The following is a 25,120-nucleotide window of genomic DNA, read 5'->3' as shown; positions in this document are numbered from 1 at the left end:
TGAAGCTTTCTCCACATCCCATACATTTATGTGGCTTCTTTCCTGTGTGGTCATCCATTACACAAAGCTATGAAATTCAATAAACAAAAAACCTACGGTTTAAAAAACAATGTTAAAGGCTCTACAGTTTTCAACCAAACTCCAAAAAGCAGGGAAATTGGGAGTTAAGGCTCACAGGCCTATAACGCCACATCCTCCCTAAGGAGGCAGAAAGTGCCAGTGAAATTCTCATTCTCCCAAAGCAGATATAAACCATGAGGACAGGATGGAGAATAGGATATGCAGAGATGACTGCGGGGTTGTGGAAAACTGATGACGAACAACTTAGGGCCACCTGCTTCTCTTTTTTGTTTATTTATTTATTTATTACATTTCTATATCACCCAATAGCCAGAGCTCTGGGCGGTTTAGAGCAGCCCTTCCCCAACCTGGTGCCCTCCAAAGGTGTTGGACTACAACTCCCATCATTGCAAGTCAGTATGTCCCATGGACAGGAATGCTGTGACTTGTACTCTCAAACATGTGGAGAGGTGACTGTGCGGTTCTAGAAAACTGATCCGGGAATACTGTTCTAGAGCAATGGCAGGCAAAATGTAGATCTCTAGATGTTTTGGCATTCTACTCATGAAACTCTCTGTCAGCATGGACAGTGATCAAGAATGCTGCGAATGCTGTGACCGCAGAGGATTTTTCTTACGTGTTCAGCAGTGTGAGATCAAAGGCAGAGCTACCACCTAATAGATTCATGTGTAAGGAAGGATTATTTTAAAAACTATTGATGAAAATGATTTTTGTCCTCACCATAACATGGGAGTTGCAGCGCAGCACATCTGGAGAGTACGAGGCTGGAGAAGGATGGTTTATACTTGGATCCTATACATGTCTTCTCAGAAGCCAGTGCCACTGATTTTACTAGGGCTTCCCCCCAAGTGGTATAGGATTGCAAACTAATCTCATCTGAAAGGAGTTCAAGACACCCAAACTAATCCTTTTCTGTTCCTCTGTCACTCTGATGAGATGATGTATTGTGGAGGGAATGTTGGGAGTGAACAGTATATTTTGTATGAACACATTTTAAGAAAAAACATTGGTTCTTTGAAGGGCAGGATATTTACCAAAAGCTGAAAGTGCCAGCCCTTGCTCTGGTTCTACATCTCCAACAAATAGTGCCCCTTCTGTTATCAATCATGCTGCTCTATGAGAGATGTGTGTGAGAAAAAAATATTGCCCAGCCCCTGTATTTGGTAAGGATATAGAACAGCGTTCCCTATCCTGCTGTCCCAGCTTTCCTGACCATGGAACATACTGACTTGCAATGATGGGAGTTGTAGTCCAACACCTTTGGAGGGCACCAGGTTGGGGAAGGGCTGCTCTAAACAAAAAAAGAGAAGTAGGTGGCTCTAAGTTGTTCGTCATCAGTTTTCCACAACCCCACAGTCACCTCTGCATATCCTATTCTCCATCCTGTCCTTATGGTTTATATCTGCTTTGGGAGAATGAGGATTTCACTGGCACTTTCTGCCTCCTTAGGGAGGATGTGGCGTTATAGGCCTGTGAGCCTTAACTCCCAATTTCCCTGCTTTTTGGAGTTTGGTTGAAAACTGTAGAGCCTTTAACGTTGTTTTGTAAACCGTAGGTTTTTTGTTTATTGATATATATGTATAGATGCTTTGGAGGTTATGTTGATAACTAGGGGTGTGCACGGACCCCCCGCTCCGCTTCACTTGCAGATCCGCGATTTTCGGAGTGGGCCGCTTCGCCCCGCCTCCACTCCGCCCACTTCCGCTCCGCTCGGAGCTCCGGATCCGGATCGGAGCTGCGTTTTTTCCCCCCATAGGGTTGCATTGAAAGCTAAAAAATTATACAACTTTTTTTCTGTTCAAGTTAGAAACCTCACGTTTGGCACCATGACACCTCATGGGGGTATACACACGCACGCCAAGTTTCAAAGCAATCCCATCATCCCCTGATTTTTGGGGAATTTTTGAAAATCGGGCACCCCATTCACATCCCTTTCCATAGCTCCGTCAATTTGCATGTTAGAAACCTCAAACTCGGCACCATGATAGCTTATCCATGTGTCCACATGGACGCCAAGTTTCAAGGCAATCCCATCATCCCCTGATTTTTGGGGAATTTTTGAAAATCGGGCACCCCATTCACACCCCTTTCCATAGCTCCGTCAATTTGCACGTTAGAAACCTCAAACTCGCCACCATGACAGCTTATCCAGGGATACATACGCACGCCGAGACTCAAGGCAGTCCCATCATCCCCTGTTTTTTGGCGGGGCTTAAACCTGCAAAATTTGGAACTTCCAAAACTCCAAGTGAGCGCAGGAAGGACTTCTCCCCTGAGTCAAAGTCACACACACACAACATCCCTGCGAGGTGGGCAGGGGAGGAGGGAGGGAAGGCAGGCAGGCATGCAGCTGGCATTTCTGGGGGCATAAGGAAGTGAGCCAAGGATAAGCCAGTAATGCATATAAAATGGAATAAATAAACAAACGAAGGAGGGGTGGAATTAAAAGCAGCAGTGTTGCTGAATAAACAACAAGAAGAACTTTTAAAAAAAGGCTATATCTGTCTTTTACCAGTAATAGGGGGACGTGCCCAGGGGAGGGGGAAGCAGCTGCCAGTTCAACTCATGAAAGCCATTGCTTCACCACGAGAGCTCTGAGAAGTAAACGCTCACTTCAACTCATAATAGGCATCGCTCCACCACTAAGAAGTAAACGCTCACCCATCCACGACTCTCTGTGCACAAGAATTTTCAGAATGATAGCTTCAAAATCAATCCAGTTATCCCCGATTGTTTTCCCCAATGCAATCCTATGGGCGAAAACCGCCGTTTGACCCGCGCTGTCCGTTTGTTGACCCGATTTTTAAAAAATTCTAGCACGCGACCCGCAGGACGCAGAGAGGTGAGAGTAGTCTCAAAATGACCCCCATCCACGACTCTCTGTGCACAAGAATTTTCAGAACGATAGCTTAAAAATCAACCCAGTTATCCCCGATTGTTTTCCGCAATGCAATCCTATGGGCAAAATGTTTCAAGATGGCGATCGGAGCACTCCGCCTGAACTAGGAGCTCCGAAAAATGGCCGCTTCTCTTCGCCTTGCTTCTAGGGGTCCGCGGTCCACTTCTACTCCGCCTCTGGGTAAGGCGGAGCAGGCCAATCCGCTACTGCTTCTCCGCTCCTAATCGGAGCGGAGCACATGCCTATTGATAACCACATTCTGAGACATGTTTTTACTCATATAGTCAAATCAACCTCATTGTCACTGTCATCAACCAGGCATATATAATTTAAATCCCACCATTCTGAACACAACCCATTAGCTCTGTATGATGGTTCACCAGTTATGTAAAGAAGCATAAAAGGGCTGAATAAAACTTCCGATTTTTGTCCTACCTGGATTTGCAAAAATAAGAGGGTTCACAGGAACCTCACACAGGTTATGATGCAATGCTGATAGGTTTGATTTTGGCTTGGTGTGAAACAATTCGTGCAGGCCTGGTATAAATATACACTAATTCAAGGGCAGACAAGATAAAGCACAGGACTGTATTTGGCTTGCTAGCTTTTTATTTTCTTGGCAGGGCACCTGTGATTTTAACTTGGTAGATGGACATTTAGAAGATAACGCTTTTGGTTTTATCTACAATTATTATTTTTTCTCATCACTGACTTTCTATTCTAGAGAGCCACATATGTTGGATTATTACCTGCTGTGTAGCTACTGCCCCAATTGTCATTTGAGAAGCCAGAGGGGTTTATGGAGAAGGAGGGAGTGGATATTTTAATATTTCAGGCACCTTGGGTAAAGTTGAACTGAATGACTGGAATCTTGGCAGTGGTGGGTACATTTTTGCCTGATATGAATTGTAACTCAGTCACTACACTTGCAACAATATCTGCTTGGAATTGTAATCTCTAGGTTCTCACACTCATTCTTTCATTATTATTATTATTATTATTATTATTATTGTTGTTGTTGTTGTTGTTGTTGTTGTTGTACTTTTATCCCACCCTTTAGCCAAAAAGGCTCTCAAGGCAGCTTACAAAAATATTTCTTAAGACAGTCCCTGCCCACAGGCTTACAATCTAAAAAAAACAACAACAACTTTACACTAGTTGTTTTATGAAGAGATGGGTTCTGAATATGCTGATCAAAAACACCAAGTCTATATCAAAGCGATGGCTAGGGATAGTTCACTCAAAATAAAGATGGATCTACTGGAGGAAAATGTGGCTTAACATGAGCTAATATGGGGGAAAATTGGCAACTACTCTATGTGTAGCATAAAAATAATGATGTCTGTTCTCTCCCTCTCTCTTTTTGTATGCATTTTTGATATTGAAACTGCATCACAAGATTCAGAAAATTGGGCACTCTGAATGATAACTGTGTTCCAACTCACGGATTAGTCCAGAAAGTGAGGATTAGGTTGGTTTGCTTAAAAAAGTGGACCCAATAAAATTCTCTCCCATCCTTAGCTGAGAATATGGCAGGGGGCAGGAATATCAACTGGTATTAGTGATTTCCATGTGGCCTATATAACACAGATAACTTTTGAAATGGTTTAGAGGGCCACTTTACACCTCTAACGTTGCCGAAATGGTCCTTTATTGCCATCAATTTGCACAACATTCAAAATACTGGAAATTATGGAGCTGCCATCTTGCATAAAAATGGTGGCTTGCATCAAGAAGTGGGGCACTCCTGGACCATGTGGCACTTAGCAAGCATATTCATGAGCACCCCATGGCATTGGGAAGTGATATCTGGGGGTGGGCAAACAGGGTGGAGTCTGTCAGACTCCGCCCCACATTTTAGGTGCTCATGACATCCCTAGTCTAGAGAAAGGATGTTTGAGCATTTCATTTTTGCTCACAAAACACACAAGCATGGCCTGTCCGATAACCTGAACACAAGCACAAGTGCAAGGTTGCGCCGGCAGAAAATATTCAGAAATGTCTGAACATGGGCTTGCATTTGATTTCTGCAACTTTCCCAGTTTGATTTGTGCAGATTTGCGAATTTGCCAACACTTCCCTCAAAAGAATGACTCGGCCCTGCTTTGTGCAAATTTCGCATTTGATTGCTGCTCAATTTGCACAATTTTCAGGATCGCGCACAGTGAGCGATGATTGCAAATGCTAACATGGATCAGGCATGAAACAGTTTTCAGAGCATCCTGCCTATCCCAAACATTGCTCATTTGCTGATACCTATTCTAGACCAAACCAGGGTGAAGAGAGGAGAGAAGTATACAGTTCTTTCTGCTGACCAGCGTTGGTCAATTCTTGAAAATAATATATTGCTTCCCATTTGTATTTTGACATTTGCGTGATTTTGAGATTCAACTGCAAATAATTATCCATTTAAGAAACTATATCATTGCCACTGCCATCTGTACCGACAGATGATGTAAGAAGCAATCCTTGAGTAACATCATTAACGGTATTCAAATAGTTTGATGAATGTCAACAGGAATGCAATACAGTTAAAAAGTGAGTATAGGGTTCAGTATCAAGAAGAAGTTCAATCAGTCAATCTAACCTGGGGAAATGTTCAAAAGATGTGTGTGTGTGTGTGTGTGTGTGTGTGTGTGTATCCAGCAGTTGGCATGGTGGGGAAAGGTGTGTGCCATCCGCACCATCCGTCGTTATGGGACAGCACCCATAGAGAAAGTCTGTGCCGGCTAGAGCATCACTGCAAATTGTGGGTGCTCTAGGCTACCATCTCTATAGTTACAGGGATTTCCCCATGGAGCGGCTGCCATGAACTATGATGAACCCACCACATGACATGTGACCAGGCTCTCAGAGAGATGTTTGGACAATGAAAAGCAGGACACATGTGCGCACCCCATGAGAGTTTCTCTGAAATTTCTTCACCCTTGCATTTCTTTTTGAAAGTAATTTCTTTTCTATCAGCTAGAGTAAGAAAGGTCAAAAATGTAAGAGAAAATTTCAGCAAGGCAGTATTTAAAACTACAGATGAAGTAGGCCATGAAGCGGCAGTGGGTTCTCCCACCCATTCCTTCTTTTCACCTCGGTGACCCTATTCAGATGACACACGGTGGTTAAGCCTTTTGAGCTAAACATTAAGGCTTAGCTTGTTATGTGAACCATGACTTAGCATGTCACATGAACCATTCCTAACCATGGTGGATAGTGGATCCATAACCATGCTTTAAACATGCTCACTAACCATTTGCTGCAAAACGGTTGGCAGCCTATCCATGGCTTAGTGTGTCATCTGAACAGGCCCAATGTGGAATGGGTTCTCCAAGGTAAAGCATTAATCTAGAAACTGCCATAACATAGACCGTAGCTAGACCTAAGGTTTATCCCTGGATCGTCCAGGGGTCAAACCTGTTCATCTAGGTGCCACACAGGGGATCCAGCGCTCAGGCAGGGGCGAACCCTGGATGATCCCAGGATAAACCTTAGGTCTAGCTGTGGCCATAGTGTCTAGAGGACAAACTAGATGTTGCGTTAAATGACTGGCAACTATCTCATAGCTGCCCACTAATGTTTAGCTGAAGGATATGAGTGACATGAAATCACACTCACTGTATCCCTGCTCCTTCCACCCTGCAAATACCACATCATGAGCCTTTGGTAATTAGATGTTCCCAAGTTGTTGTGTGAGGAGAAATTGGCCATATATATATATTGACCCGAAGAATGTTATCCAAGGAATGACCATTCAAAACCTAATGTTAGTCACCTCTTTATCTCCTACACACCATCTCTATGGCACACCTGAAGTTCTGCTTGCTCCAGTACACCGGGCCAGGGGAGCAGATAAAAGGACTGGGGAAAGAGCAGGCTGGAGGAGGCCTGTCTCTCAAATTATTAATAGTATAAAGGAAGATTGGAAACCCCCAGCTTTCAGTCTGGCAACCCTAAAGCAGGCTGTGTTGTAAATGTTCGAATGCACCACCTGCCTCCTTGCTCCATGAATTGCTTCTAGAGGCTTACAGAGTATTTCTGTCCTACCGATGGCTATGACAAGGCTCTCATTGATTTCAATGAAGTGAGGTGAGGTTCAAGTGCTTTTTCTAGTGTATAATCCCATTTAAATCAATACTAACTTCTCCAGTTTTCTTAGATTGCTTCTTGATAGCTCATGTTCCTGAATGTAGTTGTTCTCATCATGCATCAAGTGTAAACTGTTGCTGGGGCTGGTTTCTCTCTTAAAGGTTCTTTCTCGTTGTCTCTCCCTCTCTCTCCCTTTAAATCCAGTGTTTTAAAAGGTGTAAAATATAGGTGTAAACTGTGTAAACAAAAGTGTTTTCCATCAGGTGCATTGTGCAGATGATGGCTTCTCCTTTTTAAATTACTTTAGAATCATGCAAAGCCAAGATTTTGTAATGTACTGCATAGGGTGGCCATATGAAAAGCAGGACAGGACTCCTGTATCTTTAAAGTTGTGTAGAAAAGGGAATTTCAGCAAGTGTCATTTGAATGCATGTAGCACCTGGTGAAATTCTGTCTTCGTCATAACAGTTAAAGCTGCAGGAGTCCTGCCCTCTTGACCAGATACAAAAGAGAGGAGGGCACCTGCAGCTTTAACTATTGCGATGAAGAGGGAATTTCACCAGGTGCTGCATGCATACAAATGACACCTGCTGAAACTCCCTTTTCTCTACAACTGTTAAAGATACAGGAGCCCTGTCCTCCTTTTCATAGGGTCACCCTAAATTATTACACTTTTCTAATTTCTATTAAGAAAAAGTGTGTGTGTGTGTAAGTAATAATAGTGCTAAGGGTTCTGCTCTCAAGCTGCAAAGATGGGAGAAGGGGATTTTGGCAACTATTCAAAATCCCCCTTCACCTACTCGCAGTCCTGAAATTATAATGGCAACCTGCTCCATGATGCCGCTTGATGCTTTAGAAAAACCCAAACTTTTAATAGCAAGTCACAGGAGTGAGGAAGGGAACATTGCCTTCAATCTGATTTGGCTCTACACCTTATCAAGTAATCAAATCTCATCACATAGCTAAATCTCATTGGTGGAGTACATCATCATGAAGCCAATCCAGACTGAGAGTAGAAAAGGAATGTTTCCTGAAGTCACTTTTGCCCACTTGGGTGACTTGTGGGTAAAAATAAAGGGGGGGATGGCACCCATATTGCTGCTGTGGCCGCCAGGAACATTAACGGGGGGCAGCAATGAAAATGCTGAATGGGCAGCATATTTCTTGAATCCTGCCCCCCCCCCCATCACCACTTTTGGGCTGGAAAAAAAGTTCGTGTCCATTGCAATCATGTGACGCTCTACTCAGTCAGAAGTAATCCCCACAGAGCTGAGTGAGGCATCCCCCCCCTCCGCCCCAAGTCAATATGTATGGGATGGCATCTTCGAACTTTCATCTCAGCACTACTTTATAATGATGTTTTAATGTTTCTCTGTTTTACCCTCTGCATACAAAAACACAAGGTGATTGTGTATGCATAAGGAGTATTTTAGAGTGAGAAGCATCTGTTTACCCGACCTGGAGTCTGAAATGCCTCAGCATAGTAACAGACATGTCACATGTGACCTCTGCTTATCTTTGGTCTGGTCACACAGTGACTGAATGGCTGAGACACCTCATGAGGGGAGGGTTGGACTGATACCCCTTTTGCTCTTCATACTTAATAGCTGAATAATATTCCCCACTTCCCCATGTCATAAAATGCAAAGAATACCGACAAAAGCCATTAGCCTGCATTTCCTATGGAAACACCATCCTATTTATGCCTTGTGTTATTATTCAAATATATATTTAGAAAGAGGCTGATTATACAGTCTTAATAACCTTGCATTTTGTCTCTTGATTTGTGTTATTAAGCAGGGTAAGCTACAGAGGCAAAGAAAGAGAGGGAATTAATTTAAATATATGAACATATTTGAATTTTGGACAAATATAGCTATAATCATGGGAGCAACTCAGCATGTCTTGTAATTGTACCCGCTTTTGACAAACCCATATTTCAATGTCAAGTAGTTGTCAGTAGAATCTCACAGTAATTTGTAATTTATTGATTTTGCTTATCACTGCTATACAAATATTTCAGGGTGGAATAGAGTAGAAAAAAATATTTCTGCAAGTAGCTTTTCAAATGGAATCTAAAATATCCCTTTCAGTTCTTTTTTAGATCATTCTGGTGACTTCTCCCATCGTTTTACTTCAGCTGAGTGATTAGACATCTGAGCTACTTCGACTTTAGTTATTTGGGATTAGGGACAGTTCTTTTCTATGGCCTGGTTGAAACACTGGCCGTGTTCACACACATACAGAGTAGGGCTGTGATCCGCTTCTCTTCGGTTCTGTTTCCTTCCTCTGCCTTTCCTAAGGAACACAGAAACTCCATAAAATATAACTCACTGGTACCTCAGCTTAAACCCTGAAACACTTTGATGTAATTATTGAAAAATAAATCTGGTTCTTGCATTTTGGTATATTATAGTTGAAGCCATTTGCAGAGGCATGGCATTATCTCGTTTGATTTATTTAAGATGGAGTATAATGCCGCTTACTTTCTGGCTGGTATGGGTCCTACTCCATCCCCATTTCAGCTAATGAAGAACAGTGTTTGAATAGAGAGCCATTATTTCTATCATCAACGAGCACATTTTTCAGTCACAGAAATGGTTCATAAAGACTTTCTTCTCCTTCTCCTTTTAATAAAATTCCTTTTGTATGTTCCTTTGCCATAGTTTATTAAGGCTGATTTGTCAGTTTTGTAAAGAGGTTTTGTCTCTTTCAGAATTGCTGTCTGGAGTTATTAATTACTTTTCCCAGTTTGGTGCTGTACTTTTCAGGTTGCTATGATGTGTCACTGAAATGGACCCATTAAGGATGAGTGATATGTGTAGTAATTTCATTAGTGTCATCAATAATGCATTGCACTTACCTTTTAAGAACCTTTTTGTGCAGGTTACAGTAACTCTGTGTATTATACTTATGTGATCAAAATAGTTAAGGTGGAAGGGAGGTATTAAGAAGTGATTAGGTGGGGGATGTTGGATTGATGTCATTTTAATCATGTAAATATCAAACCATACTGGTGTTTCGCTTAGACACAAGCATCCTTTTGGGGCCTCATTGCAAATTTGTAACACAGCTCCTCTCCCACACACATACCACAGTCCTATCCTATACATGATTTGTATTTATAGTCAAATGGTGGTATGTTGTGTGTGTGAGAGAGAGAGAGTGTGTGAGTGAGTGAGAGAGGAAACTAGATCTTTATTCTCTCTCTCTCTCTCTCTCTCTCTCTCTCTCTCTCTCTCTTCGGTCTGTATATCCTACCAACTCTGGCTCCCACTGTTCCTTGGATCAATATCCCTGATTATTACAGTTGTCCTTCCACCCTGTCTATGCACAACAGACTCTTGGGCCTAATCTACACCAAGCAGGATACAGCACTATGAAAGTGGTATGAAAGCAGTATGTGTCAATGGGGCCCAACAGTTGTCAGTGCACTTCAATACCACTATAAAGCAGTAGTGTGGCTCATGCCTTTTATATATCACTTTCACCGTGCAATGTCCTGCTTGGTGTGGATTAGGCCTTGATCTGGTAGTTCTTGAGAGAGCATGTCACATGGGGAAGCACAAATCCCTCTCTCAATCATCCCAGAGTGCAGGATACAGAATAACGGGCTGAAGTTACAGGAAGTCAGATTCCAGCTAGACATCATGAAAAACTTCCTGACTGTTAGAGCAGTACGACAATGGAACCAATTACCTAGGGAGGTTGTGGTCTCTCCCACATTAGAAGCATTTATGAGGCAGTTGGACAACCATCTGTCAGGGATGCTTTAGGGTGGATTCCTTCATTGAGTGGGGGGTTGGACTCGATGGCCTTATAGGCCCCTTCCAACTCTACTATTCTATGATTCTATGATTTTCTCTCAGTTCACAAGGCCTTGTTCAAATGCATAAGACAGAGAAGCAAACAAACAAATAAGGTATAAATTCATATGTACAAAAATCTAACAAAATTGAAATATAAATACCAATATCTCACTCAAAATTAAAACAATTAACAGCCACAAATGCCCACCCATACATCATATACATAGGCTGTACATATTCACAATGCTGATTTCCCAAATCGATAGACTGTACATATATACAGTAGGGATGTGCTCCGCTTCTAATCGGACCAGGGTAGGGTTAGGGTTAGGGTTCGGAGGCGAAGAGGATTGGGGGGCTGGTGGAGCGTGGCGAAGAGGATCGAGGTGAAGGCGGATCCTTCGCCTCGATCCAGAGCTCCGCCGGAAAGGTAAGTGGGGTTTACCGGGCTCTACCGCTGTTGCCCATGCAGCGACAGTGGCAGGGCCCGGTAAACCCTCCTCTCCTCTCCCTTACCTGCCTCCGTCCGCGGTCCGTCGGCTTCTTCAATTGAGCCCGCGGTTCAACCAGGAAGTCTAGGCCGCACTTGCGGCCCAGACTTCCTGGCTGAACCGCGGGCACTTGCGGCCCAGACTTCCTGGCTGAACCGCGGGCTCAATTGAAGAAGCCGACGGACCGCGGACGGAGGCAGGTAAGGCCCCCCTCCCCCTTGGTCCCTTACCGGGCTCTGCCGCCATCGCCGCACGGGTGGCGACAGCGGCAGAGCCTGGTAACACCCCCCCGCCCTCCTCTCCCGGCCTTACCTGGCACCACTCCCCTCCACTGTGGAGCTCCGATTCGGAGCCGGAGCTCCGGGGCAAAGAGGAGCGGAGTATGGGCAGAGCAGAGGATTTCCAGAGGATTTCTCTCCTTCTCAGTTGGTGATGCAGCCTTGTCCCATGTCCTTGGATCCTTTCTGTTGACTTTAGATCATTTTCATCATGCCCCATGTCACTAAAATATTTCAACATGGGAGCCTAGAGCCTTCTGGAATGGACACAGCTCTCTTGCAGGGATGGATGGACTCACCCATGCCTGCACTCAGTAGGCATTTGTGAAGTCACTGCTGCCACCCACTGGCCTGTGTGAGCTCTAGAAGGCTCAACAGGTGGTCTGGGAGCCCTGTGGCTCAGCAAGTGGGGCAGGGGGTGGGCAGTGGGGAGTCCATTGGACTCCCAGACCCAGTCAGATGCTCACAGCATCCTTTCTCTTGTGTTCCTAAATCCTAATCCTCTGGTGATCATAGCACTGCTTAACCGCATAAGCACAAAGTTTGCATTCTCGAGAAGGGCCTGGCCCTGGGCCATCAATTCACTCTTCAGAATAGATTGGATCCAGATTTAGCCATGTACACTTGGTCTGGCAGAAGGAAACATCCCTGCCCCCCTCTTCCCCATGGCCACATGTTCAGCATCCTGAAAAAGCTACACAAAGGGTCAAAAAACCGTGCTGAATGGGCTGAGCGATCCCTGAAAATTGGGCAGAGGCAGCTTCCATGAACAGAATGGAAGACAGATCCTGCCCAATGTGTCTTACTTCACTCTACCACTCCAGCAAACCTCATGAGATCTGGAAAACAGGTACATACAGGGAAATGCATTTCCCAAAATACCTTAAACATGTTCTGCAATCTAACCCATTTTTCTCCTCATGGTAATATGGTTTCAGCTTGGGCTGTCTGCCCGCTGGATCTCTGGACCCAGGTGAAGAGTATCCTTTCCCCCCACTCCATTCTTGAGCTCCACAAAGGCCTCATGTTCAGTACCTGACTTCCCAGTTAAAAGGATCTTAGGTAGAGATGTATAAATCTGGGTTAAATCTGCCCATGACTTTGGAGAGGCACTGCGATTTGGAGTAAACAGGGCTGATCTATGAACCATGATAGACTAGTGCTCTGAATGAGTAGTTTCATGCTCTAAATCTATCCACTTTGCCTCTGGGAAGGAGCTCAGATACTTGAATCTGCCTTGCACCCATTGTTTTGGCCTTTGTCAGAATTCTTTTTTCGTGGTGCAGCCTTCCTTCTTGATACATTTTTAATATAGCCAGCCATAACTGGAAACTAGATATCAGCCAAAATGAGGGCAGGGGGAGGAATCCACAAACGTATTTGCTCCTGCCTGTAAAATCCACCTCCTTTTCAGCCATTTTTTTTTCAGAATTACCTGCAAAAATGATTACTCATTAGCATTGCCCTCAATCTGAATTGCCCTCATTTGTCTTAAGTGACAGCATCATGTAGCTACAGCTCACTGATCCTCAACATTGTGATGATGAAGGATGAAAAAGCCACCACTACCAGTATCTACTGGAACATAATAGGATTTTTAAATGGTGAATATTTGCTCCACAGATTTCTACCTTACCAAAACAGCTAGTTCCTACCAGATCCCAAACTGTAGAATAACTTTACTTCAAACATGTATAGCAAGCTTGTACTCATGCTGTTTTGAATGCAAAAAGTAAAAACTTATTCGGGGGCTCCCAAACATTCTAGAATTCAGTCCAATCTCTATGGGAAGATTTCCCCAGCACCACTGCCTACCCTATTCAGAAAGTTCCCCCAACCGTCTCTGTAGAAGCGAGGAAGGAGTTGGAATCTCTGCATACATGCCTAAATCTGGGTCCATCTCAATGAATTTCAGGCCGTTGCTAGACGGGGCTGTAGCGTGTGTTACATACTGGCATCATCCTTACAGGTCCACATGACGTTCACCAGGATCCGTGTTCATCCTGTGGTGAAATCTCTGTTGTGCCGTGTTTTATGAAACAGCTTTAAGCCCACTTTTTCCTGTTGGCGCGCACTAATTTGATACGGGCGGCGGAGGTGTGGAACGAAATGAGGTCAGCGCGGTTTCCGGTGAGGTCAGCACTGGTCAGGAAGAAGGCACGCTAAGGGGAGTGGCCAGCGGTTTTGGCCAAACCTCATCCTCCATTTGCGCCCCGTGTGCAGCTGTGGCACACGGCGGCTTTTTTTTTTTTTTTACTAAACAGGTCTGCTTTGCGAACGAACGGACAAGCGAAAAACTGTCTGGTGAGTTGTTGGGGGGGGTGTTGTGGATGTGTGGGATATGTGGCGCTTGTTACCTCTGTGTGGGTAACTTTTCGGGAAGGCGGGCATCCAACTGTAATGGGAAGTTGGTGGCCTGTCGCGGTGGGCAGCCGCAGGTACCGTCCTAATGCCGGTGGTATAGGCTGCAGTGCACGGATGATGTAAAGGCGAGTGGGAAATGACAGGCACAGTAGAGGCAGGCAGGGCTGTGTGCCTATTGGTGTGGGTACGCGGCAGCTGGGTGTAAGGGGGCAACAGGCGAGGGTGGGCGGCCATCTTCCATTGGCCACGCGGCAGCAAGTAGAAGTTCAGGGAAGTATCATCCGAGGGGGTGGGCACGTGCCATGGGCCCCCTTTGCACTGTGTCAATACACTCCCCTATCCTTATGACTGCATTTGCTGGGGGGCGGTGGAGTGACGGTGGCAGGCTGCTGACGCCGGGTTCGCACCTCCGCTGGTGCGGAAACTGACGAGCCCCACTTCTTTCTGCTTGACCCACGTGTAGGTATCAGGAATGGCTCCGAAGGGGAGGAGGGTCACATGGCGGCACCAGGAGATTCTAGATCTGTTGGACATTTGGGGAGAACAGAGGATACAGGAGCAGCTGAGGGCTAGCCACCGCAACTTTAATGTGTTCCAACAAGTGGTGCGGGAGATGGGCAAGAGAGGCCATAAATTAACCGCAGAAGAGTGTCGCACTAAAACCAAGGGCATGTGGACAGAGTACCAGCGTGTGAGGAACCACAATGTGGGTTGGCTCCATGGGATGGGGGGGAAGGGTGCAAGGCCGGTCATCGCCGGAAAAACTCAGAGACCAGATGGGAGATGTAGGCGCAGAGAGCACATGCAGACAACTGTCCTTGGATCACAATACATCTGTCATCATCACCCCCAAAAGCAAATGACAGCATCTCTGCCTTGTCAATGTTGCCGCTCAACAATGCCACTCTTTCCCATCCTCCTGCCACCACTGGCCACGCCCCCTGTGGGTCATCCCCCAATTCCAACTGGCTCCTGGGGGGGGGGAGAATACAACAAAAGCAGCAGCGGCACTTCAGCCGCTGCCACCGCCAACCACCGCGGATTGCGCTCTTTCGCACTTGCGTAAATCATGCCGCGGACAGGAAAAAAACCCTGAAAATCAGGCCGGTGTGGCTGTGCATCCCGTGCTTGACCCGAGAGCACCACAGCCGGAGCAAACTCCAGCAAACACCCCCCTCCAACACCGGGATAACCCACACGTGTGGACCATGAGGCGTCACACCTATACAAGAAAACGCGCTTTCACCCCTCCTCAACCACGGAACACCCGGTAGGTCTAGCAAGGCCCTCAGTTGCTACTAAAGCCAGACATGCATGCTTTGGTTGGCCTTTGTTGCTAAACATTTTTGAAGGGAAGCAAACCACTGATAAAACCAGAGGCAGCTTTATCATTAGGCAGATTCAGTTGTCTGCCTCAGGCAACAGTTGCTGGCAGGAGGCAGATCAGGACTGGGATACTGGAGGACAGAGTAGTATGTGCCACATGGTCTACATGGTGCCTCCTAAGCTAGGCTGCTGATCCCAGGTATGGCAGAAGATGCTGCTGCCCTGTAACCTTTAGGGATGTCACGGGTGCCCAATTGGGTCCTGGAGTCCGATGGACTCCCCCACATCTGCCTTCCCTGAACCCAGCTTGTTGGATGCAGAACATTTGCTCCATTGACACCTGATTAAAGGCCCCATACTGTACTATCTCCAGTATTTGAGGCATTAAGCCTGTGTGCACCAGTTGCTGAGGAACATGGGTGGGAGTGTGCTGTTTCACCATGTTCTGCTTGTTCATCCCTGGCCGATGGCTGGTTGGCCACTGTGTGAACAGAGTGCTGGACTAGATGGACCCTTGGTCTGATCCAGCAGGGCTCTTCTTATGTTCTTGTGATCTTATGTCCCATTTTTGCAAGATTAAAGGGATGAATGCGCCATTCACGCCTTTAGTATTGCATAAATGCCGCCTTTAGAGGTGCCATTTATGCAACGAAGAAAATACGTATTTCTGTAACAATCCATTGTTGCACACAATGGAGGCTCCGGACAAGGTGAGATGGGCTCCAGACGAGGGTGCCCATCATTTCACAGAATGAAAGGTCCAGATGAGGGCGGACACTCGCCGAGCCTCCAAGAAGCTTGCACAACACCTTGTGTGGGGGTGGGTGGTGGCAGGGCAAACATCCAGTGAGTTGGATGTGGGTGAGCATCTCAAATCATCATTGATTAGTCCAGTCAAGATTGATTAGTCCAGTCATCTTCTGTACATGGAATGTGTCTGTGTGTCTGTGGATGCAATTTTATCTGTTGCCCTAAGCAACGAAACCTCTTGGGCTGATCCTGGATCAGACCTTTCACTGCCCTTCTATATGTTTTCCAATGTCTTGCTAAAATGATTTATTTACACCCAAGTTTAGAAACAGCGGGGATCTTAAATTTTTTAGTGTTATGCAAGATCTAGTTCCTTTTGAGGGTAACTTATGCTCTTTATGGAAAGGAGGCCATAAAGGAACGATTTCAAACAGCACTTTCTAAGTTGCCATTTCTCCTGTCACTTTTTTTTTTAAGTCAATCCCTCTCTTCGAATGGTAATTAGATGGCTCTGATAGTAATCTGCAGAAAATACTCTCTGGTAGTCTTCTGGGTGACTGTCGCTGGCAGTTTTATTACTAATTTGGAGTTGCCACTGGGCTTGTCATGTAATTAAGTTACTAATGGAGTGCCTTGGCGGAGCTGCTTTCTTTTGTTATTTTTTTCCCTCCCCCATCCGTTCATTTTATGAAATCCTTTGTATGTGATGGAGAACAAAGTTCTAGCTGCAATCATTCACTGACCTTTTTTTTTAAAGAAAAAATATTTGCCAACATCACACACTTTGGTTTACAATCAAAAGCACCCCTGAGTAGAGATTTATGATATTTACATGCTGCTCTAATTAGCGTAATGATTGCACTTGCTTTAAGATAACATTTAATACCTATTATAACAGACCCACAGAAACCTAGTGGAAACACACTGTGTGGGATATATATATATATTCATTCCTGTAGAATTGCATACCTATGCTAGGGCTTACTTATGAGCAGACATAGACTCATAGAATCATACAATAGTAGAGTTTGAAGGGGCCTATAAGGTCATTGAGTCCAACCCCCTGCTCAATGAAGGAATACACCTTAAAGCATACCTGACAGATGGTTGTCCAACTGCCTTTTGAATGCCTCTAGTGTGGGAGAGCCCACGACCTCCCTAGGTAACTCGTTCCACTGTTGTACTGCTCTAACAGTCAGGAAGTTTTTCCTGATGTCCATCCCCCTTTAACTTGGCTTCCTTTAACTTGAGCCCATTATTCCATGTCCTGCACTCTGGGAGGATCGAGAAGAGATCCTGGCCCTCCTCTGTGTGACAACCTTTTAAGTATTTGAAGAGTGCTATCATGTCCCCCCTCAATCTTCTCTTCTCCAGGCTAAACATGCCCAGTTCTTTCAGTCTCTCTTCATAAGGCTTTGTTTCCAGACCCCTGATCATCCTGGTTGCCTTCCTCTGAACACGCTCCAGCTTGTCTGCGTCCTTCTTGAAGTGTGGTGCCCATGTATAGAATTGTTCTGTAAATATCACAAACAAATGAGTAGGGTGTTTTTCACCTGGCCAACACCTGGCACACATCATACCCTTATGGGATAGCATCAGAGGAAAAAGATCAGTTTCCATACCAATAGAACTGCTCCCCCAAACAGTAGTACCATCATAGATTGCCAGTTAAGGTCATCTACTGGTAAGATTTATCCTGCCCAGGGGAACAACATTCAATTGGAGTTCTATCATTTGAAAACCAAAGTAGTACACATTTCCAGCAATGAGAAACATCATCCCCCTCCAAGAATCTCTGAATCTATGTGGTATGCAAAATGCTGGGGGTGTCCAAACTTTGAGGACAACTTAGGTTGTCCAAAAGTAATTTGGGAACTAACTTATTGTCATGAAAATGAAAAGACATTGCCTGATCTGCAACAGCACTCATATTTGTGTCCATCAATTTTTAAGGGCTTTGTCTCTGAATTTTCTTAACTGTACTCTCGAAGGATGGCAACAAGGGAGAGGGCCTTTTCAGTGGTGCCCCCCCCCAATTATGGAATGATCTCCCCAATGAGGCTCGCCTGGCACCAACATTTTTATCTTATTGGCGCCAGGTCAAGACCTTTCTCTTCTCCCAGGCATTTAACAGCATTTAACAATTTATATGCTAAGTTTGTTTGTTTTTTAATGGACCCCAGAACTGTTGTTGTTTAAAATGGATATTGTATACTGTTGTTTTTATATTTTTGATAATTTTAAATTTTGTATACTTTTTAATGTCCACTGTTTTTTAACTTTTGTAAACCGCCCAGAGAGCTTTGGCTATGGGGCGGTATATAAATTTAATAAATTTAAATAAATAAGTAAATAAATAAATGTTTTATTATGATAATGATTTATTTATTGTATTTACAAAATATGTATACTATTCCATATCCAAAACAGATTCCAGAGTGGTGACCAGTAAAAGATACAAAACTGTTCACTGTTTATTTATTTCAGTCATAGACCAGCACAAAGATAAAAAACAGTAAAAGATACAAAAATTAAAAAACCATTAAAATTATACTTTTTAAGCAACAACCACAGCAGCAGCAGTAGCAGCAACAACAGAATGCCTGTAAAAAGCATTGCTGTCAGTTAAGGAATGCTTCCTGAAATAGAGCTGTTTTCAGGAGGTGCTGGAAGTAATGTTGTTGTTGTAGCTACGGATGCAGATACCAGATATGTATGATTATGGATGTGCAAAGAACACTATTGAGACTGGATTCCCAGAAATCTCACCTCCAGAGTCTGCAGCAGGTTACCCCCCACCCCTTACTTGAACATCCTCAGATTTTGCACAGGGTGGCTCTCCATCTTTATAAAACACACAAAAGGCTAGTTGCAGCTGCCATTACCCTATAGTGGGGGAAAACTACAGCCATAAATACAAGCCATTTGCAGCTATAAAGCACTTACTTCTATGTAAATTGTGGCCATTTATGGCTGCAATTTTCCCATGATAGGCTAATGGCAGCCACCATTAGCCTATCATACCTTTTATAACCCATGTAAACTCTAGTGGTTGTGCCAGGACTCTGGGGAAATCTGTGAGGCCCCAAGTGACCCAGATTTCCCTGCATTGGACCCCTTCCCAGAGCAGATATCAGGCGGCTTTGCCCACCCCTATGTATGAATTTCAATTTTGTGATATTGTGAATTGTGCATTCACAGTTGCAGACAAGCATCTCAAATATATCAAGAATTGCCTGAACTCTGGGCAAATGACAGGGCTTTTTCGGTAGTGACCCTGCAAAGGAAGATGCACATTAGCTTGGCATCAATGTGAAACAGCACACTGATCAGTTATTAGTATGGAGAACTCTGTTAAACAATTCCCTACCACCATGTGGGCAATAAAAGGCTAGTCAGCTATTTACATGGGGAATGGTGATGAGCAATACAGATACTATAGAACAAGGTGAAATAAGTTGGCACTGTGTCATAGTAAGCTGATCATCTGTTACAGTGGGGCATCGATTAACCAATAAACCAGCTCTCTATGAAATAGCAAGTCCATCCACCTATTGTACATTACCTGGGTAGAAAACTAAATATAAATCCTCACCTTCTGAAAACTGCATATCTGATTGTGTGACTCACTGTCCCAAAGCTATGATGTCACATTTGGATGGTGTGATAATATGTTGGGAACATCATTGAGAAGGTGTTGTATGGCCCTCCTAACAGCAATGTAAGACATACTTTAGTGCTAAGGGGAAAGGGATACCCCAGAGAGGTGTAAAGGCTATTGAGTATGGGATCGAGATGTTATTCTTTTCAATGAGAAAATGTTGGCAGCTGCTAGAGGGATGTCACGCGGCTGAGGTTGTGATATATATTTCATCCTGATTGACGATGTTTCCTTTGATAAGATTTGTAGATGTATGCTCCTGGAGCGATGAAGGGGCACACTTCTGGGAAGGCAGATAAAATATACACATTCAAGTTCTGAGCTTGCCGTGGGTTAATGTTACAGTAGGTAATGTGTATCATTTGTAAAACGTGGCTGCCACCTGGGGGCATCATTGATGATTTCAGATGATTTTCAGATACCTGTTTTCATCTGTCTGAGTCAAGCGTTTACCGTTTCCCATTGTTCTCTTTCAGAAACATCCTTTACAGACTGGATGAAAGGACACACCAATTTTCAGTACTGCTAGAGGCGGTGGAACACTGCAAGCTACATCAGTCAAATGAGACTCTCCAAGCAGCCTTGTCAAAAGTGCTCAACAGCTTCAATTCAGCTCAGGTTTATTTCAAAGCAGGACTCGATGTCTTTGAGGCTGCCTTAGTGGGAAGCCAATGAAGAAAGGGCCTCTTTGACGTAAGTGCACATGTGGGAGTGCACGCAGGTGCCCGATTGAGAACTCTGTTTACATTTTGCAAAGGAAAACTTTCCAGTTGGACCAGAAACGTTGTAAGATTGAAAGGTTTCTTTTGTTTTCAATTCTTTTTTTTTTCTTTTATTTTAAAGTGGGTGATTGGGCGAGTCTTCATTTCAAGTCACCATCTTGTAAGTTTAGATGAATCTAAAGCAGACTTTTGCACTGTCAGCAATTTATTGAGTACTTCTATTTCGGAATGTGTATTTTTTAAATGCTCACGGACACTGATTGTGTGTCTGTTTCTATAGAGAGTGAGCAAGACTTGCCAATATATCAGCCTTGTAAAGTTACTAGCCTGCAAACATTTTACTAGCCTGCTGGCTCCATCCCTCCTGCAGCAGCCTGCTGCATTTCTATGCTGTGCAGAGAGGAAGGGCTCCCATTTTTTGACAACCTGCTCAATTTCTGTTCTAGGCACAGGGGAGAAATGGTGGACTGCATCTCTCCTCCCCTGGCCCACTCATTCCCCAGCATGGCATTCTTTGTCGTCTATGGCTATCAGGTGAGTGCTTAAATACAAGGCTGATATACTGTAAATGTTGGCCAGCATTTAGATAACTTCTTTCATCCGCTGGACTGACATGCACCCAGTCACATTTTTCCTTTTTCCATTGAATCACAGACCACCCTTCCGTATCACAAACTGTTTTGAAACTCTCCTTCGTTTCAAAAGTTTATGTGTGGCATTAGGGACTAATGAAAACCTCTTTGTTCCCGTAGTGGGTCCAGGCCATGAAATCCAGAAAAGTGTGGAGGGCTCCTTCCAGGTGACACAGTGCTGATTACACTTCAACAATAAATACTTTCAGGATTCACTGAACCCTTCCTTATTTATAAACATTTGACTTGCAGATGGATTGCGACTTGATCGTGTCTCCTGTGGATGACTAAGATTAGTCAGAATCAGAAAATGTTGGTGATTGCCATGATATCCAGTCATAGTGGTGACCATGGTGTTTTCCTAATACTTAAGTGCAATGCCCATACTGCACATGTATGAGTAAGTGAGACAGAAACCCAGACATTTTCGATGTGACTACTTATCAGTAGTAAAGCCTCTGACCACAACCAAGGTGGCATCATGCATAGGACACATGGTTGCTGTCATATTGTATACAGCTGGGGGTGGAAAATACAGCTGTTATATACAGGAAACTATAATTAAACTTCTTTTCATGCCATCTTCTTGGATGCTGTCCCAAGTGTTAGGAAAGATGTTCTCCATGGAATTGAAACTGGTAGCGTTCAGAGTCAAGGTATCCATCAAGAGGTTGCAACCAAAAAGTTGTATATCTATGATGAACTTAATGGGTACCCTGGTACACCGTTTCCAGATTGAGAGGAAACAGTGTACCAGTTCCTATCAAATACATATTTTTCACCAATGTATGTTCACAGATTAATAGCTTTGGGTGTCGGAGCGTGCTGCACTACGAGTTGCACTAAGATGGCCTGTGACATATGGAGGCAATATTAATGCATTTGGATTACAAAGTGGTATTATGTATAATCAGGGACCTGAGGTGCTCACCAGAAATGTCAGAGTACTTCTTGGTGGAGAGATGCCCCTTCCATTCATGATCACTCCCAACTAACAGGGAGGTTGAAAAGATGGTTATATGTATACAAACACTATTCTCCATGCTTATCCAAAGTTCATCCTGGTTTTAAATACCTTCTGGATGCTAGATTTGCTTGGTGCATACATTTGTAACCTTCAAATTTCAAACTTTGAATCTGAATCAGAAGTGGGACATGGAACTGGCTTTTTCTACAATAAACCTTTTGAGTGTCATGTCGTCTAATGACAGGGCTCCCCTCGCTGCCTGGACTTTTGGTGGATCAGAGATGTAAGAACTTAAGGAAGGAGTGCTGTTGTCAATAGCCTTTGATCATGCTCTAGCTACGATATGAGAAATGTGCAGGAGAATCCTGGAGAGAGAAGATCTGAGGTGTCACCTAATGTATGATTCTGAATGAGACCTTAAATGCAGCCTTATTGAATCCATATTAGGGTTTATGATCTCCCCATGCTCCTTCCTGACATTGACCATGGATGGAACATTTATTATTTGGAAGTTTTAGAAATGTGTGGTTGTTCCCCCTCACACATTTACAAAGGCACATTACTGCTGACTTTCTGCCAGAAAAACAAAACACCAAATCCTTGTTGTAAGACAGGAGTCACAGTATCATTACAGCTCCTGATGAATTTCTCCCTGGAGATGGCACACTCTGTCAATTGCCCTACTACCACCACCCCAAAAAAATCCCCCTGACCCACCACAACTGTTCATCTGAGTGTGGATGCCATACATTCTTCAAGCAGACTCACAGAGGGTTGACTACAAAGAGTGGTGAGGAAAGCATCCACTCAACACTCAATGAGGTATATTCTATGATTGAGCATCTCAACTGATCCTCCATGCCCAACTGCTGAATGGAGATGAGTTTTACAGTAGAGCTATCCAAGGTGCTGAACCTATTTTAGGGATAGGGTGAAAGACTTTGAATAGTTCCTTTTGAGTTCTGTCTAAAATGGATTTACAACCCCATCAAAATCAGAGCCTCCAGACTTCTCTGGTTTTAAACACACACACACACCATGCATAAGTGCATGTCCCCTGAGGAAGAGGAAAGTTGAAAGAAAATTAAAGAAAATTAAGTACCAGTTTGTTACAGAGAGCGAGAAAGGGTGGTTGACTAGCTGTATGTCAACTGAGGAGGAGGGGAGGTTAATGAAAATGATTATTGGGGACCATGGGTGGGAGGGTGATGTTGCACCACGTTCTGCTTGTGGGTTCCTGGTTGCAGCTGGCTGGCCACTGTGTGAACAGAGTGCTTGACTAGATGGACCTTTGGCCTGCTCCAGCATGGCTCTTCTTACATTCTTAAGTCCAATTTATTTCAATGAAATTTATTTTTTGAGGAGACATATGCTGAAAGTGTGGTTTACAGAGACAGTAAAGGGGGGGAAATGCTCCACTTAAGTGTCTTCCCCTTTTTGTATCTGTTGTTGTTGTTGTTGTTGTTGTTGTGTGTGTGTGTGTGTGGCAGTGCCTCTTTTTTGCCTTTAGTTTTGTTGGTATGTACCCAACAAAGGGTTTCCCACCTCTGTTTTAAGGAGCAGTTTCTGGAATATCTATTTTGATGATGTATTCAAAAGATTTGGGGTAATCAACACATGCTTGAGGGTGAAATGATAAGTTTTACAGACCATAAGAACTATTCTCTATCAAAAGTGTTCCCTTTCTGGGTTACCTTAGTATAATCAGATTAACAATTCCTGCAGTATTGGGGCCATAGAATCTGGATATATCCTCTGGATATACCTTTGGCTTGAAATAGCCTGTATTCAGAAAATCCCTGTATTAAATATAGAACCATAGAATCATATAATAGTAGAGTTGGAAGGGGCCTATAAGGCCATCGATTCCAACCCCCTGCTCAATGCAGGAATCCACCTCAAAGCATACCTGACAGATGGCTGTCCAGCTCCAGCTGCTTCTTGAATGCCTCTAGAGTGGGAGAGACCACCACTTCCCTGACTAATTGGTTCCATTGTCGTACTGGTCTAACAGTCAGGAAGTTTTTTTCCTGGTGTCCAGTTGTTTTTGGTGGCTTGAAACTAGAAGAACCATTTAAAATAACCAGTGGCTCCATGGAAATGCAGGCTAACTGGAAGCCTAGAGGTGACCCTGTGAACTCCAGAAGCAGCAGTGTAGGGGAGGGCAGCTTGTCATGTATGAAACATCCCCATGAATCATCACTTAAATCCAATTCATTGTGTGAAATGGTGACTCTGACTCCCAGATGGCTACTTCCCAATAGTCTAGGAAATCTGGAGGAGGAAAGCACAAAGGTGATTAGGTAACTGAGATAACTAAAGGTAAGAGAGTGTAAAAGCCAGCCAGCCAGAAGCACCATCTTTCCATTTCGTAAGACTTGATAGGAAATACATGATCAGCCCTACCATTAAGTGGAGGAAGGGAGTCACTTTAGGTGGCAGATGCTGGGTGTGGGGAAGTGCCATCAAGATGTCAGAGGACCGAGTTGTCTGTCCCATTCAGCCTGCTCTACATCCCCTAAGCAAGCCAGTGGAAGACCCTGGCACACCACCAATGTCAAGTTAGATTCAACTGTCAATGGCAGAAGTCAACTTCCACACATGAAATGGGAGAAGGTGCCATTTTGACCTTTGCCTGAGGCAGAAAAAACTCTTGGGCCAGCACAGAGAAAATCCCTCCAGTTTTCCTTGACTGTCAAGAGCTTTCTCTGTACTGTGAGAGCCTTCAGCGCCTGTTATTCAGGTGGAGAAGTGAATGCATAGTCAGGCTCCAAGGTGATAAGAAAATTTCTGTCTGTGATGTTTGATGTCCTATGACAGTTGATGCGTGAACTCACCTGCCAGATTGGGAGGCAAGCCAGCTGGAAACAGGCATTGAAAAAGAATGTCATGGGCCAGATTTACACCAAGCAGGATACATCACTATGAAAGTGGTATGAAAGCAGTTTATGGAGGCAGGATCTTCATTACTGCTTTATAGCAGTATTGAAGTAGACTGACAACTGTTGGGGCCTATTGATACATTCCATATATCGCTTTCATACCACTTTCACAGTGTTATAT

General features: G+C 44.1%; 1 protein-coding gene across 1 annotated transcript in view; it reads left to right on the top strand.

Moving 5' to 3' along the window:
• NAALADL2 (N-acetylated alpha-linked acidic dipeptidase like 2) overlaps positions 1 to 20,520 on the top strand; it is a 762,753-nt gene extending 742,233 nt beyond the window's left edge. Inside the window, exon 14 of the mRNA XM_063131966.1 lies at positions 20,213 to 20,520. Within this exon, the coding sequence (XP_062988036.1) occupies positions 20,213 to 20,411 (199 nt within the window). The 3' untranslated portion in view covers positions 20,412 to 20,520. The remainder of the gene's footprint in view (positions 1 to 20,212) is intronic.
• Positions 20,521 to 25,120: the final 4,600 nt, after the last annotated feature.

Source organism: Elgaria multicarinata, chromosome 8 (assembly GCF_023053635.1).
Source record: "Elgaria multicarinata webbii isolate HBS135686 ecotype San Diego chromosome 8, rElgMul1.1.pri, whole genome shotgun sequence".
Lineage (NCBI taxonomy): Eukaryota > Metazoa > Chordata > Lepidosauria > Squamata > Anguidae > Elgaria > Elgaria multicarinata.
This window is presented reverse-complemented; position numbering and strand designations above follow the sequence as displayed.